The 17,950-nt window shown below is 44.9% G+C and overlaps 1 protein-coding gene across 4 annotated transcripts in view; it reads right to left on the bottom strand.

Annotated features, from left to right (window-relative positions):
* The window catches only part of LMBR1 (limb development membrane protein 1), a 139,585-nt gene that overhangs the window by 100,599 nt on the left and 21,036 nt on the right, over positions 1-17,950 (bottom strand). For 3 of the 4 annotated variants that reach the window (XM_006129337.4, XM_006129336.4, XM_025187879.2), the window contains exon 4: positions 11,314-11,453. In XM_006129337.4, the coding sequence (XP_006129399.2) occupies positions 11,314-11,453 (140 nt within the window). Of the gene's footprint in view, positions 1-10,477; positions 10,499-11,313; positions 11,454-17,950 lie in introns of those variants that run through there. The other variant, XM_075922751.1, reaches the window with a different exon arrangement.

Genomic DNA, 17,950 nt, shown 5'->3' with positions numbered 1-17,950 from the left:
GTCAGTCTTACCTCGGTTCCTGGAAAAATCATGGAAGGGATCCTTAAGGAATCCATATTGAGGCACTTGGATGAGAGGAAAGTGATTAAGAATAGTCAGCATGGATTCACAAAGGGCAAGTCGTGCCTGACCAATCTGATTAGCTTCTATGATGAGGTAACTGGCTCGGTGGACATGGGAAAGTCAGTGGATGGGATATACCTTGACTTTAGCAAGGCTTTTGATATGGTCTCCCACAATATTCTTGCCAGCAAGTTAAGGAATTGTGGATTGGATAAATGGACGGTAAGATGGATAGAAAGATGGCTAGAAGGCCGGGCCCAGCGGGTAGTGATCAATGGCTCGATGTCAGGATGGCGGTCGGTTTCTAGCGGAGTGCCCCAATGTTCGGTTCTAGGACCGGTTTTGTTCAATATCTTTATTAATGACCTGGATGAGGGGATGGATTGCACACTCAGCAAGTTTGCGGATGAAACTAAGCTGGGGGGAGAGGTAGATACGCTTAAAGGCAGAGATAGGGTACAGAATGACTTAGACAAATTGGAGGATTGGGCCACAAGAAATCTGATGAGGTTCAACAAGGACAAGTGTAGAGTCCTGCACTTGGGACGGAAGAATCCCAAGCATAGTTACAAGCTGGGGACCAACCAGTTAAGTAGTAGTTCTGCAGAAAAGGACCTGGGGGTTATAGTGAATGAGAAGCTAGATATGAGTCAACAGTGTGCCCTTGTAGTCAAGAAGGCTAATGGCATATTAGGTTGCATTAAGAGGAGCATTGCCAGCAGATCCAGAGATGTCATCATTCCCCTTTATTCGGCTTTGGTGAGGCCGTATCTGGAGTATTGTGTCCAGTTCTGGGCCCCCCACTACAAAAAGGATGTGGACGCATTGGAGAGGGTCCAGCGGAGAGCAACCACAATGATTAGGGGGCTGGAGCATATGACTTATGAGGAGAGGCTGAGGGACTTGGGTCTGTTTAGTCTGCAGAAGCGAAGAGTGAGGGGGGATTTGATAGCAGCCTTCAACTTCCTGAAGAGAGGTTCCAAAGAGGATAGAGAAAGGTTGTTCTCAGTAGTGACAGATGGCAGAACAAGGAGCAATGGTCTCAAGTTGTGGTGGGAGAGGTCCAGGTTGGATATTAGGAAAAACTATTTCACTAGAGGGTGGTGAAGCACTGGAGTGGATTACCTAGGGAATTAGTGGAGTCTCCATCCCTAGAGGTGTTTAAGTCTCGGCTTGACAAAGCCCTGGCCGGGTTGATTTAGTTGGAATTGGTCCTGCCTAGAGCAGGGAGCTGGACTTGATGACCTTCTGAGGTCTCTTCCAGTTCTATGATTCTATGAAGTTTAACACAAAACGAGATGTTCAAAACTCATTGTTTACTGCTGGTCTACACTACCCTGGTAAATAGATATTTGTTAAGCTACTTCAGTTACATTAATAGTGTGTAACTAAAGGAAACACAACTAGATGCAATGTAGATTGTATCTATACTGTGCAGTGATGAAGCTCTCCTACCAACTTTCCTTAGGCTTCTCAGGGAGGTGGAGTACGCAAAATCAGTAGGAGAGGGCTCTCCCATCAATTTAGCTTTCCAGGCATCAATCATAGCAGTGCCAGTTTAGCTAGTAGCATAGACCAGTGTTTGTCAGCCAGTGGTATGAGTACCCTTAGAGGTACTCGAGAGAAGTCTGGGGGGGGGTACGTCAACACAACTGAAATTTGGAGAAAACTGATTTTTTGTTTTAAGTTTCACAGCATTGTATTATTTTTGTACTTTTTACACCCAAAAATTTCACTGCCTGCCCAGCTACAATTACGTTGTTCAAACAAATGTGTTGCAATGGTAGAAAAAAGTTTGTGTGTCTGAAAACTGTAGGTATTGGGGGTACTTATAATTTGTGGGGGGGGTTGAAAAAGGGGTACTTTATAAAAAAAAGGTTGAGAAACACTGGCATTGATAACGTGGCCTTAATAAAATAAAAAATATTCACAGGAAAATTCAAAGGAACACTGCTACTAAAGGAAAGCTGCCAAACTTTAGTTTTTCAACTTAATCCATTTTGGTGCCAAGCTTTTCTAAAACAATTTTTTAAATTAGAATTGTAAGTGGCGCAAGGAAGTATTTTCCCGTTTTCCTATTTAAAAAAGTGAAAGAATGACTTTTGCTTATATTTTTCACATTTCACCTTTGGCCAGAGGAGGGAGTATTTGCTCTCTAACAGGATTATTTTTCTAATTTAGTAATAAGAAAAAGTTAAAAATCTATGAGGCTCACTGATCACAAGGAGGTACAGAAGGAAAGAGCAGCTCTACATGGTATATTCTAGAGATGTAAGCAACTAGTCAACTACCCGATAAGCATATGCTGCTTATCAAGTATTCAAGTAGTGACTCGACCAGTCACTTCCCCCCCCATCTTGCTGCCTCTCTATAAGAGGGGTAGGATGCTTGGGACAGAGAAAGAGGGAAACCATTCCAGATTCAGAATGAAAAGGCACAGTAATAAGTGGGTGAAGGACTCAAAAAATTAAAAAAGGGGCTAAAAGCAATGCAAAAAGTGATAATCAGAATGAAATGGAACCAACATATAGGCAAAAACAGCCAAGTAAAACTTCAGGCCAGCATATCTAATCTAACCAAGTGTCACTGAAGGAGGTCCCGGAACTGCCCTATGTGTAGTAACTGGAAGCCAAAAAGCATGACATCTGTAAGCCAGCCGTTTTACCACAGATTGGGTGGTTTTTGGTGCAGCTAAAAGGAGCACAAACAACCCCTCTGTACTGGATTCATGGGGTTTGGGTTCTAGGATTTCTAAATTTCAAGTCTAGTCAGGCCCCATTGTCTAACCATACTACATCACTGCCTGCCACATGCGTATGACAGAGGGATAATGCACAGGAAACGCAACTACTCTAATCAGGGGTAGAGCTTGGGGTACATTTCAGGGGCAATGGCTTTCAACATGGAACAGAAATAAAAGGGGCATAAGTGATTCAGGTTAGCAAAACATTCTCAATAGCAGGAAGGAAGAGTTTGTCTCAAAAATTCACTGAAGAGAGATTACACTCTAGGCTTAACCAACTAGGAAGTTTATCTTTTAAAATAGACTTTTAAAAGAGTCTACAGAGACTTAAGAACTACATGTCAGTGTTACACCTCACCATTGTTCAGCACAGTCTAAATTAAAAGAGGGGGTTACTCACCTGATGCAGTAACTGAGGTTCTTCGATATGATTGTCCCTGTAGGTGCTACACCTTAGGTGTCTTGGGCACCGCTGCACACCTAGTCTACCACTCATGCACAGCAACAGTCCCTTCAGTTCCTTCTCTGCTCCGGAAGTAGAAGGCAGCCTACCGAAGCACAAAGGAGGAAGGGAGGGTGGTGGAGCACCCATAGGGACAACCATCTCAAAGAACCTCAGTTACTGCATCAGGTGAGTAACCCTCTCTTCTTCTTCAAGGAGTGTTCCACCTTAGGTGACTATGAGCAGTACTCATGAAGGAGACGGGTGTTTCAGTTAGGCAGTATTTTGTACCATATGGAGGAGGACAGTATAATTGAAATGAGACCCCTAGAGGGGTGACTGTCCAGGGCATAATGCCTTGCAAATGTGTGGGTGGAGGACCACGTAGCCACCCTACAAATGATGACGAGGGGTATGCAATGCATGTAGGCCGTGGTAGTCAAGGTTGACCTAGTTGAGTGGGCCTTGATTTGGAAAGGAGGTGACTGTCCGTTAGCAGTGTAAGCTAGACTAATGCATTCCACTATCCCCAGAGATATCCTCTGAGTGGAGATCGGCATGCCGAGCCATCTCCCTGGGGTGGAGACGAACAGTCTGTCTGTTTTATGAAATTGTTTAGTTCTGTCCAAATAGAAGGCAATCGTGCATCTTGAGTCACGTGTGTGCAATATAGCCTCTCTGTCACTGGTGTCAGGTTTTAGGAAAAACACAGGTAAGTTTATAGGCTCGTTACAGTGGAAGTATGAGGAAACTTTTGGGAGGAACTTCGAGTGGGGATGCAGAACTACTTTGTCCTTATGAAATATGGTGAATGGAGGAACTGATATGAGAGCGCCGATTTCACTGACTCCCCTGGCTGAGGTCAGTGTTGTGAGCAGGGCGACTTTCATGGAGAGATGAAGCATGGAACACGTTGCTAAAGGCTCGAATGGTTTCATAGTGAGAGCCGTAAAACCAGATTCAGGTCCCAGGCCGGAGTGTGGGGCCTGTGAGGTGAGTAAGTATTCTGTATGCCTCTCAAAAACCGTTTGGTCATAGGGTGAGCAAAAAGTGATTTATTGACGAAAGGATGGTGAAGAGTTGTTATAGCAGCGAGATGAACCTTGAGAGCTGAATGAGAATCCTGAGTCTTTCCGCTCTAGTATATAGTGTAGAACGATGCTGAGAGGAAGTGTAGTTGGTTCCAAATTTCTGCGTTCCGTCTATGTCGCAAACCTATGCCACTTGTAAAGGTAGGATTTTCTGGTTGATGTTCTGCGACTGTTGAATAAGATTTATTGTACTTGCTCTGAGCATGTTGTCTCTAGCGAGGTGAACCACTGAGGAACCAAGCATGAATATGGAGTGACTGGAGGCTGGGATGGTGCAGAGTCCCCTTCACCTGGGTTAGGAGATGAGGAAGAAGTGGGAGATGCGATGGCTGTTTTGTGGACATCTGAGTAAAGTAAGTATACCACGTCTGTCTCGGCCAGTCTGGGGCAATAAGGATCACCGTGGATAATTCCAGCCTTATTTTGTTGACCATTCAAGGTATGAGGGGGGATGAGGGGATAAGCATATGAGAACTTTGCGTTCCATCATATTGCAAACACGTTCCCCAGGGAATGCCTTCCAATGCCCACATGAGAACAGTAATGTGGACACTTCTTGTTGGCATTGGTTGCAAACAGGTCCACATCGGGAAACCCCCAGCATGTGAAGAGGAGATGTATGATCGATGGGTTCATTTCCCATTTGTGGTCAGATTTGAAGTTCCTGCGGAGGCTGTCGGCCGTAAGATTGTCTTTGCCCAGGAGGTATGAGGCCTGTAAGTATATGTTGTGAGCTATGCACCATGTTCAAAGGCAGACTGCTTCTCCACATAAGAAAGATCTGGTGCCCCCTTGTCTGTTGATGTAAAAAGCCGTTGCTTGATTGTCCGTGAAAATCTGAACTGTGCAATTCTGTATTGGATGTAGGAAGTGTCAATATGCGTAAAATACTGCTCTAAGCTCCAGAACATTTGTGTTTAAGCTGGATTCCTGGTTCGACCATTGGCCTTGGGTAGTGAGGCAGCCTATATGAGCTCCCCACCCACGGAGGGATGTATCCGTCATAATTGTCATGGACAGGGTAAGTTTGCAAAATGAGACACCAGTGCACACGTTTCTTTGATCTGTCCACCAGTGGATGGAACGCTTGACCCTGGCTGGGGTGGACACCTGTTTGGTGACTGAGTTGTACCGTGAGTAGTATACTGTCCGGAGCCAATGCTGCACTGATCGCATGTGCAACCTGGCATGGCCATGTGACCCAGTAGTCGCAAACAAGTTCTCACCATAATGTTTGGAGTGTTCTGCATTATCATTATGAGGTCCTTGATAGTGTGAAATCTATTGAGGGGTAAGGAGGCTATGGCCCTCACACAGTCCAGGTGGGCTCTGATGAATTCAATCGTTTGTGATGGTTGGAGTTTGCATTAGGCAAGGTTTATCTGGACCCCCAGAGCGTGAAAAAGGGATCTGGTGAGGGAGACTGCCTTCTGTGTATCCAAGCTTGTAGTTGCTCTTATGAGGCAGTTGTCCAGATATGGGAATATGAAGACTCCTTGCCTGCGTAGTTGAGCAGCAATGACTGCTAGTACCTTTGAGAACACCTTTGGGGCTACAGAAAGACCAAGGGGAGGACCGTGTACTGGTAATGTTTTCTGGCGACTGTAAATCTGAGGTATTTGCGATGTGCCGGATGGATGAAAATACGTGTCCTGAAGGTTGAGAGTTGATAACCAATTGTCTTTGTTCAGGGCAGGGATTATTGTGGATAGGGTGACCATTTTGAATCGTTGCAATCGTATGCGTTTGTTTAGTCTCCTGAGATCGAGAATAGACTATCACCCTGACTTCTTTTCGATCAGGAAATAGTGGGAGTAAAATCCCTTTCCCTCGTATTGTCATGGTACCTGTTCTACTGCCCCGATATGGAGTAGGTGTTCGATCTCTTGGCAAGGATGGCCTCAAGAGATGTGTCCCTGAGGAGGTACTGAGGGGGTGAGGGGAGGTTCATCCTCCTCATCACTGGATAGAGGCGATGCCAAGCGGGTTGAAGTGAATAACATGAATCTGCTGGATGCAGGTATACTACTGGTGCCGAAGAGCAGCATGATTGGTACTGACGTGACCCTAAGCTCTTCCAGCATCTTTAGAAGAGAGGCAACTGATGTAGGTGGCACCAGCGGTGTGGAGGACAGCAATCTGTGGCGCCGGTGGAACTGAAAGTAAGGCATGCTTTTATATTTTCAGTACCATGGGAGGCATCCGTACCGAAGATGCGGCGGGTACCGTGGTGTGCCTCGGTTCCAATGGTGCCTGTCCATGGTGCATCTTTGACTTGGCCTTCTCGGGTGCCAAGTCAGTAGGTATCAGTGCAGCAGGTGATGATTTTGACTTGGGCTTATTTGGTGCCCTGTCTGACGGCATTGCCATGTCCTTAGACCCTCAGGAGCCATGTTCCGACAATGGTCCCAGTACCTCCCTGTCCTGAACCCTTGAATGGGTCAGTGAAGGGGGTATCTTAGGTGGTGTCCCCTACTTTTTGGATGGAGAGTCACCTCTTCCCACTGTGTGAGACCTCTTCCTAGGAGGGTCTAAGGAAGTCTCGAGAAGACAGGGCAGCCTTCTCCAACATGGCTGCCGCAGTGGTGTAGAGTTCTCCGGGTCGGAGGCTGGTCTGATGCCAGACAAATTAACTTCAATTGTAGCTCCCTGGCCTTTCGCATGCAGGCGGTTTACTGTTTACAATGTTCGCAGTGCGCTGTGGCATGTGTCTGATCTAGGCACCGAACACACTGAGCATGCCTATCAGAAACAGGAATTGAAAGCCTACAGTATAGGCACTGTTTAAAACTGGGGAACCCAGCATCCCAGGTAAAAAAATTTTAGGGTTGCTAGAAAGAACTAACTAAGCAATCAAAGAGCCAATATTTTTTTTAAAAAACTACAACTATCACTAACAATAAACCTGAAACAATTTATCTGGAGAAGAAACAACTAACTAGCCTAAGCTAACAAGGGAAAGACTAAGTTGGAGAGCAGAGCGGTTCCAACTGACACCGCTGGTGGCAGAGAAGGAACTGAAAGGACGGTTGCTGCGCATGTGTGGTAGAGGCACTGAATGTGCTGTCTGCTTCACCGGAGAGCACAGCTACCAAAAATCTCCGACTAGGCTCACAGCAGCGCCCAAGTCATCTGAAGTGGAGCATCCAGAGGGACACTCCTCAAAGAAAACAAGAAGGTTACTCACCTTGTACAGTAACTGAAGTTCTTTGACGTGTGCCCCTCTGGGTGCTCCACTCCAGGTGATGGGTGCATTCTGGTGCCATTGACTGGAGATCTTCAATGGCAGTGACTGGTCAGGACATGCATACACAGTGGGTGTCTCACGGTGATGTTGAAATTTTTGGCAAGTGCAAGTCCTGACGTCTTAAGTTCTTTCTCTACCATAAAGTCATTTAAGTTTAACTCCAAAGTAGAAGGGAGGAGAGGGAGTAGGGAAGCACCCATAGGAACACACATCTCAAAGAACTTCAATTACTGCACAAGGCCAGTAACCTTCTCTTCTTCTTTGAATAAGACACTTCAGTGGAGAGAGTTCAAATGCCCTCTGGGGCTTTGAGATCCTGAATGCAATAACATGACCTAACACTGTCTGATATCCACTTAGATAGTCGTTGCTCAGAAATATTCACTTTGGATCAATTGGCAGTAGATAGGAAAAGCCTGGGGGTGGGGAGGCAAAAATCTCCAAAATAGTTTAATTCTGTTCAAGTACAAGGCAAACGCCCTTAAGAATGTGCAGCATTGCTTCCTGTGGGGTTTTGTGGGATTTGGGATAAAATGTAGAGAAATGCATAGGCGCGTTGAGGTGGAAAGAGAATGTCATTAACGTTCCCTGTAAGTTGCATGCACACGTAGCTGTTTTCTGAGCTCTGCTCAGAAGTTCAAAGAATCTGCACAAGGAATCCAGCTGGGGAAGACAGGGCGGGGCATTTGCTTCTCACTGCGAAGGAGCAGAAGCAGCAGCAGCTGCTGCTATTGCTGCCTGCTATAAATGGAGGAGCTGGCTCCAGCCTCTACTCCAGACCTCCCCCAAACCCTCTCCACCCCGTGGATAGTCCGTACTCCCTGGGGGTGAGGAAGTTCTCCAATCAGGGAGGCAGAAAGTACTTGGAAGATAATGTGACCCAGATTATGGAAGATAATGTGACCCAGATCTCTGTTTTGGAGACAGAGTTGCCAGCTGAACTGGAGGAGGGATCCGTGCTTCATTGCCTGCCACTGGCCACATGGAAAAAGCTGTGTAAGTTACAGGCACTACCAGAATGGGTCAACTTCCCTACTTTACTCTCAAAATCTCCTCTGCCCTGTGAACTGTTAACAAGGTGGCAGCCTCCCCTCCACCACCAGTCTCCTGTTTCTCCCCTAGTCCACCTTTGGGGAATTGGCTGGACAGGGATCCCATGGTACACTCCCCAGCTGCATATTCAGTTGCCAGCTTCCTGCTACTTTGCCCCATTCTCTCCAAATTGTACATGCCCCCCCACCTCCCTACTCTATGGTAACAAGACAGCACCTTTCTTTTCCTCCTCCTCTGCGCTTTTCTACTTTCACTCCATTTGGAATCATAGAATCAGTGTGCCCTTGCAACCTAATATTCCATTTTGGCTGTATTAGGAGGAGCACTGCCAGCAGATCTAGAGAAGTAATTATTCTCCTTTATTCGGCTCTGGTGAGGCCGCATCTGGAGTATTGTGTCCAGTTGTGGGCCCCCCACTACAGACAGGATGTGGACACAATGGAGAGGGTCCAGCGGAGGGCAACCAAAATGATTAGGGGGCTGGAGCACATGACCTATGAGGAGAGGCTGAGGGATTTGGGCTTATTTAGTCTGCAGAAAAGAAAAGAGCGGGGGGGGGGGGGGGGGGAAGGAATCTGATTGCAGCCTTCAACTTCCTGAAGGGAGGTTCCAAAGAGGATGGAGAGAGGCTGTTCTCTGTATTGACGGATGGCAGAACAAGGAGCAATGTGCTCAAGTTGCAGTGGGGGAGGTCTAGGTTGGATATTAGGAAAAACTATTTCACTGGGAGGGTAGTGAAGTACTGGAATGGATTATGTACGGAGGTAGTGGAATCTTCTATCCTTAGAGGTTTTTAAGTCTCAGCTTAAAGTCCTGGCTGGGTTGATTTAGTTGAGACTGGTCCTGCTTTGGGCAGGGGGCTGGACTTGATGACCTCTGGAGGTCTCTTCCAGCCTATGATTTTATGTTATCTTAGGGAGTAAAGGGAAGGGGGACTTCTTGGAGTTCCTTTGGAAAGGACTAGGGGGCAAGACAATTGCAGGATTACATTTCAAACAATGTTTACATAGGTGTTAATGGCTTATGGTAAAAAAAGAGATTATTTTAAAAGCTTTTCTTTGGAGTGCTGTTGTAAAGATCTATAACTGTGGTCTTAATGACTGTTTTAACTCCAGTGTTACTAATTAATACATGGTATATTGTATTCCATTAAGGCAAAACTTTGCTATCTGTCAGAGTTCTTGCTCTTATGAGTCAGAAGTAGCAAATACTAGGTATGATGCTAGCTGTTTTGTACAATGAAGCCTTATTTGCAAGCTCTCTCTGAGACCATGGGTCTGTCTACAAACCCTGATGCCATGTGTTTATTTTTTCTGGGGTTTCCACAAAGTGTCAGTTTCAAACCAGGAAAACTTCTGTTTTTAGAAATCTGTTTAATTTGTATATCATGGATCCTAAATGTTCCCCCAGATAAACTGTAGAACCCTGAGTAAATGCTTTTACTCTCCTTTCCTGTGGCAGTAAACATTGAATTAATATGTGCAAGGAAAGCATGACTATTTCTGGTTGACTCAGATTTTCTTAGAATCTTAAAGCTGACCTAGGCATTGATAATACTCAATTTGGTGTGTTTACTAGCTTGAGTTGTTAGAAAGGATAATACATGTAATCCAAGGGCAGTGTTAATTTTCTTTTTATTTGATTTCATATTAAACATCACAAGCATTGCTCCTTGTTAATTATCCCTTATTTTAATATATTCCACACTCAGACTGTTTAAAATATATATTTATACCTAGGTTTTTTATTTGTACAGGTGAACACATATCTACACGCTACCTCCATATTGGTGTTGCACATAAGAAATTTCAACCCACCCAAAAGAAAATTCAACTCACCAAAGGATAGAAAATGTTAGAGGGAACACTAGATGTCATCACTGGGAAAAAAAAAATCAGAATGTGGTCACTAAGGCTACATCTAGACAGCAGGGCTATTTTGGGATACCGGAAGCATCCCGAAATAGCAATTCCGCATCTTTTAACACGCCCATTATTCTGCAATATATTTTGAAATTACAGGAGCACTATTCCAGAGTCCCCGTAACCCGCATTCCACAAGGGTTAAGGGATTTGCTGAAATAGCACTGTCTAGCACTGACACCACACAGGAAGACAAGACTCTACCTTGAATAATTTTACTCTAACAAATGTGGCAAAATCAAAACATATCCTTTTACATACATGATTTACTTTTAAAAATAAAAAGCAGCTAGAAGTCATTGCTTCTCAATTAATCATTAGTTGGAAAGTTTATTGTACAAATGGCTAGCTGTATATGAATATATAAAACCACAGATTTTTACTGCCGCATCCCTCTTCAACTCACTGAACATTGAAACTACAGATGAAAAAATAATTATTTCAAGTTTCCAAGTTACTTAGAACTGATTTTATAGAAACTATTATACACGTTTCTGTATTCAAGAACAACAGCTTTTGGGTTGCCTTGCTTAATCAATGCAATGCTCAAAATACCAGAATGGTGATGACTTGTAAATCTGCTGCAGTGCATGAGATTACAAATACCTAATTTATCAATGGCATACAAACTAAGAACATTCACAATTTTGAACAATTATGCCAGTAAATATATAAAAACAAAATGATAATATGCACTTGAAGTGGTATTACCTGTTACAATGTATTTTTAATTACATTAAGCAAGTACTAACCATGGATCAGAGAGCCATTTAACCACTGAATATAGTAGTTTTGTGGAAAAGAAAGCAGGATCTCATTGCTGATTATTGAAAAAGGTAGAAGCAGGACGGCACCAGCTGAAACTGCAAGAGTGAAGGTACTCAAAAACAGCCTGGAAGTCAAAGAAATGTATCATTGTTACTTCTCATAACATAATATGTTCCAAACAACAAAATAATTAACCTAATTCATTTTGCTCATCAGAAAAATGTAACAATTTACACTGCAAAAATGCACTAATTTTCAAAGGTCATGCTTTCAAAAGGATACAATTATGCATTAATTTTTCAGATAGTTCACAGAATTATCAACATTAAGTAAAATAATTCATTCTTGAAAAGAGATGAGGATTTTTGTTCTCTAGTGTTGGAATACATTTGTGATCCCAGCTCAATCATGTATTTCAGCATTTAATATCTTTTGACAACATACCTGTCCTAAGACTACTAAGGAAAGTGCTATGATAAGGGGAAGGAGATTGAATGGTACCATTCACTGGTTCAAAGTGAATTAATGCAGTGAAATATTTCACTAAAAAAAGACAACAGAAATACATTTGAACATAACTATTTAGTCATGCAATTGTAGATTTGTTTCTTTCCATACAAAAATATGGAGCCATCCAGGGCCGGACAGAGGCATGGGCGAGCTGGGCAGCTGCCCAGGGCACCAACCAAGGGGGGGGGGGGGGGCGCCTGATGGCAGCTGTAAGGGGCACGGGGCATCCCTTATAGCTGCTATCAGGCGCTGCGCGCCCAGCTCCCGCAGCGCCGGGCTGCCCGCATCCCCGTGGCACCAGCCAGCAACGCCCTTTCCCCCCTGGCTGCGGGGCCCTACATGGGCCGGCGCGTGCACCAGCAGCCCGTGCCCCTGGGGCGCCAGAATGCCTTGGGCCGGCCCTGGAGCCATCATTACTGATGGACTAAAGTTTATTTTTGTTGGCTAGATAATAGAATGAAAGTCTCAACTAAAAATAAAATACGCATCTAAAATTCTGAAGGGAAAAGTACACTGAGCTAAAAAAATCCAAATACAACTTACAGTAAGTGTCACTTTTTGGCTTTGAATAGACTTATATCAGGAACACAAAGCCAAAGAGTTTATTAAAGAGTAAATCTGATATTAAAATGGAACTCTATAATAATTTTACACACACACACACACACACACACACACACACACACACACACACACACACACACACAGTCAATAATGGTGTTTGCAGAATTCTTTCCTCCTACCATTCCCATAGTCACTGTTTACAAGTACTTCTACCAAGGTCAATCTGAATACTTTTATGACAAAATGTAGGATCAGGACATTATCTAGCAAGTTCTTAAAGGATGGTTAAATAGCTTAAGTCCAAAATGTGTTGTATCAGAAATGGTCCTAAACTGAGGTACAGCCACCCAGAATCCTATAGTGTTAGTTTTAATAAAAATCTTGCTGATTACTTTATATCAGGGTTTCCCAACCTATGGGTCAGGACCCAAATATGGGTTGCCATTCCATTTCAAAAGGGTCACCAAGTGTCTTCCCAGGTGGCTCTTCCCCCTGCTTCCCCCATTTTTGAATTGCCTTGGGTCACCAAGTCTTCATGAATTGTCAAAATGGGTCCCCATCTGGAAAAGGTTGGGAACCACTGCTCTATATGAAGCAGTATCGACCTGCATGTCTGTAAAGTTTAATTAAAGGTAAAAAGCATTCACAGCTGACAGACACGACGGTTTAAAGTAATTAGAACAGAAAGCAGCTTATTACATGCATCCATATAGTGAGCAATTTTTACAACTTCAAATTTAATGAAAGAAGTCAACACTAAAATTTAGCTAGCATAAAAATATTGCCTTGTTTGAGTTACTTATTAGGGATGTTAGGAAGCGAGTAATTAGCTAATTGTGTAGTCAGCAGAATTTCTATCAACTACACAATTAGTCTGTAAGAGCTAAGAACTACCCCTGCTGTGGTTCTGCAGCTTAAATGTAATAGAAGCCGGGCTGCCTGCATGCCCGGCTCTTACAACTTTTAAACTGCAGAGCCGCAGCAGGGGTAGCTCTCAGACCCAGTTTAAGCTGGGATTGAGCAGGTTAGCAGCTCACAGGCATCCTCCCCTGCCCTATCACCCCATGCTGTTACCTCCCATAGTACTGCAGTTAGAAAACAGACAGGCTGGCTAAAAGATGTACATTTTCTTCCAGATGTAGTCTACCTACTCTATGTTGCATGCAGAGTTGTAGCTGTGTTGGTCCCAGGATATTAGAGAGACAAGGTGGGTGATCTTTTACTAGACCAACTTCTGTTGGTGAAAAACAAATATGTTACTTCAACCACCTTATCCATCTAGTTGATCTCTAACTTAGAGGAGTTCCTCATAAATGGAGAGTGTAACACCCTGAAAAGCAAGTAAGGGAGTTGGAATAGACCAGTCAGAAAAGGCAAAATAGCTTAACCCTGAAGTCTGCAAGTAAATCTTTCCTAAACTAGAAAGACTGTTCACTAATTACCCAGATCCTCTCAAACCTAGACAACAAAGTTTGAAATCCTTATTTAATATTTTACATGTTTCTCAGATGTTTTTTCAGTAATACATCCACTACTGGTAGGATAAATGTAGTACAGCATTATCTTCACACTTTTCCAAAACCACACACAATGCAAGAAGAACAGCGAAATGGCTTACAATATGTTCAAAAGTTCTGTTGTGCTCACAAGGCAAAACACTGGCTACGTCTAGACTGCAGGATTCTTTTGGAAGAAACTTGTTTCAGAAGACATCTTCCGAAAAAACTTCTTCCGAAAGAGAGCGTCCACACTGCAAAAGTGCATCGAAAAAGCAATCTGCTTTTTTGAAAGACAGCGCCCAGACTGAATAAGATGCTCTCTCACATGTAAGCTGTGACTGCAATGGACAGAATAGCCACCAGGGCACCTGTGCTTTTTAGAACCTAAGAATGGCCATACTGGGTCAGCCCAAAAGCCCATCTAGCCCAGTAGACTGTCTGCTGACAGTGGCCCGCACCAGGTGGCCCGGAGGGGGTTGACCAAAGACAATGATCAAGCGATTTGTTTCCTGACATCCTTCTCCTGCTTCTGACAAACGGAGGCCAGGAATTTCTATCCCCTGGCTAATAGCCTTTTATGGACCTAACCTCCATGAAATTATCTAGCTTCTCTTTAAACTCGGTTATAGTCCTAGCCTTCACAGCCTCCTCTGGCAATGAGTTCCACAGGCTGACTACACGCTGTGTGAAGAAAAACTTTATTTTATTATCAGAGGGGTAGCCATGTTAGTCTGAATCTGCAAAAGCAGCGAGGAGTCCTGTGGCACCTTATAGACTAACTGAAGTGTTGAAGCATAAGCTTTCGTAGGCAAAGACCCACTTCATCAGATGCATGTGCATGTGACATGCATCTGACGAAGTGGGTCTTTGCCTACGAAAGCTTTTGCTTCAACACTTCAGTTAGTCTATAAGGTGCCACAGGACTCCTCGCCGCTTTCTTTTATTAGTTTTAAACCTGCTACCCATTAACTTCATTTGGTGTCCTCTAGTAGTTCTATTATGGGAACTAATAAATAACTTTTCTTTATTCGCTCTCTCCACACCACTCATGATTTTGTATACCTCTATCATATCCCCCCTAAGTCTCCTCTTTTCTAAACTGAAAAGCCCCAGTCACTTTAACCTCTCTTCAAATGGGACCCATTCCAAAAGTTTTTCCTCTTCTTCCGAAAACTCCCTCTTCCCAGAAGACACACACACCTTTTTGTGAAAGAGTTCTTTCTTAAAAACGCTTCTTCCTTGTAGAATGAGGATTACCACTGCTGGAAAAAACCCTCTGTTTGTTCAATTTTCTTGCGGAAGAATGCAATTGCAGTGTGGACGTTCCTCCAGTTGTGTCAGAAAAGTGGCCGTTTTTCCAACAAAACTCTGTAGTGTAGACGTACCCTTTGAAATAAGCAACATGTCCCTCTCTTGTAGTGTTCCCATCCTGCTTTAGAAGTGCCACTGCATAGTATGTAGCACCCTGCCACCAGCATAAAGAAGAGTGCTGAGCAATTTGAAAACTTTCATAATATCATCAAGCCTACAGAAAATAGCATAAAAAAAACACAAACTATTATTTCAAGTTTGTAAAAGAATAAGGTGGAAGTAAAAAATTGTCGGCTGCTATTAGACCATCAGTGACAAAAGATTATCTTTTCAAATGTTTTCTATTTAAGAGGTAGGGAACTAAGTGACAAACTGTTAAACAATAATAATAGTTTACACCTGTTTAACAATTTTTTAAACAAGTAAATAAACAAGAAAAATCAATAGCAATAAATGGTAAATTGCAGGAATACATCCTGAATTTAGTTCGGCTTTAGGAACTAAAGTTGAACAATGGAAATAATGCAAAATTGAACTACAGAAAGTCATCTCTCAGGAAGCTTTCCCAAACATGATTTCGTTTTTCCACTTTGGATAAGGAGACTAAGAGGGGAGAATCAAGTCCAGTGGTCTCATCAGGCAATTAGAGTAGAAAATGGAAAAGCTAAGGCTTTGTTTATAATGGCAATTGAGCAAAAAGCTGTTCTGGTTCACAGGTGCTTAACCCATTGTGACAAAGTGGGGACTGCATTCGCCTTATGTTTCATGTGAGTTCTACTGTCCTATAGTAACCCTATGTGCCTCAGTTTCCCAGGGCACTGTACCAATATCTAGATGGGTGATGGGAATTTCTGTTATGAGTCTCACTGAGGGAGGCTACCCCAGTCCTTGTCACTGAGCCTGAGCAAAGGAAGGGGTACTAATACTAAAAATATTTGACTAGAAGCACAGGAGCGCCAAACACCTACATTGGAGCACCCACACAAAGTCAGCTTTTTCCGTATAACAATGGAAATATGCATACTGAAGTGCTCATAGGCAAACACAGCACGTTTCATTAGGGTGTGCACCCAAAGAATTTTTTTAAATGTACTTTGACCCCCTCATTAGCCACGCTTCTAGAGGTAACCCTCTCTGGGCAAGATGGGCACATGACCAAAAGTAAAGAGTGTCATGTGACATCCCCCCCTCCTCAAGGACTATTCCCACCATCCTCCTACCAATAGGGATTAGTTTGCCCCCCCCCCAACCCACCCCATGCAACTATCCTGAAATTGCATTAACCCAATGTGTGTGACATTAATGCAGGGGGTGGAGAGACTGGGGGGGGGAGGGGGAGAGGAGGAAGAGTGTTCCCTCTAAGAGTTTCCTTCCATGAGCAGAATGAATTTTGTGTTGTGCACCAGTACTGCGTTCATGTGGCTTGTTTGGATGTGCCACTGTGGCACCCAAGTTAATAAATATCTACCTTTCCCCTCTGCTGCCATGTCGCCTCCCCTTGCTCTATCAACTCCCCTGGTGCCTGCTGCCCTCCAACCCCTCACCGTACTCTGCTGTCCTGACTCCTGCCCTTAGCCTTCCTGAGACCTGCCCCCCCTCCACCAGCCATTCTCTCCCCACTGTGCCCACTCCTCCAGTAGCCCCACTCTGATCATGTGAGCTACCCCACCTTATCCAACACTTCCCGCGCCTCTCTCCTCTGGTGCTGGTCCCTCCCCTGCAGGTGTCTGCCCTTCTGCTTCATCCCCAGAATCCCCCGGCACCTTCACCTTCCCTTACCCCTGCACCCTCCTGGTGCCTCCCCCTTCCCTCACTGCCCCTGCCCCCTTTGCCCTTTTTTCCCTGACGCCCATCCCCTCACCACCCTCTGCCCCCATCTCCCTCATGCCCCTCTGTGCCCTCACACATGACTTGCTCCAACCCCACCTTCCTCATGCCTATCCCTTCTGTCAAGCCTTCTCCCAGCACCTCCCCCTCCAATCCCCAATGCCCTTCCCCTCTCCTCTTCCAGCATCACCCTGTCCCCCCCTTCCTCTGACACCTCCCCTCCTGCCCTTTTCCTCATTGTCTCCACTTCCTCCCCCTCCCCCCCAGCATTTGTCTCCTCTACACTGTCCCTTTGGTGCCTTCCCCTTTCTATCCCCTCCAAACAAGCCCCTTCCTCCTCTTTCCCCTCCACCCTCCCCCACCACAAAAGCCCCTTCCTCTTCCACCCCTTCCTCTTATTTCCTGCTCCCCCCCCCACCACACACACCCTTCCTTACCTTCAGCTTCTGCCTTACAGCTTGCAGGGCTGGAGTCAGAGCCAGCCCAATCTGCAGGGCCGGGGAGGGGCACCCCAGGGCACAGTGCAGTGCTGCAGGACCGGGCGGGGACGCCCCTGCGGCGCCACACAGTGCTGCAGGGCCAGGCACCGTGCGGTGCTGCAGGGCCGAGTGCTGCCGGGACGGGCGGAGGGCACTCACAGAGTGCCATGTGGTGCTGCCGGGATGGGCACCGCATGGTGCTGTTGGTACAGGCTGCAAAAATGGCTCAGGCCACTATCTGTAGTTGGGCCCCAGCTGCTTTTGGAGCTGGGCTGCTGGGTTTTAAAGTTCCTGGCATTTCCCCCTCACCTGTTGCGTGGCGTCCTCAGACGCTGCGCATGCGCTGTCTCTGCCCCACAGTGCCCAGTAGATGGCTGTGGGGAATTTAAAGTGAGGGGCTGTGGCGCTCTGTCACAAATCCCTCTCTTCCT

This window comes from Pelodiscus sinensis, chromosome 2 (assembly GCF_049634645.1).
Source record: "Pelodiscus sinensis isolate JC-2024 chromosome 2, ASM4963464v1, whole genome shotgun sequence".
Taxonomy (NCBI): Eukaryota; Metazoa; Chordata; order Testudines; family Trionychidae; genus Pelodiscus; species Pelodiscus sinensis.
This window is presented reverse-complemented; position numbering and strand designations above follow the sequence as displayed.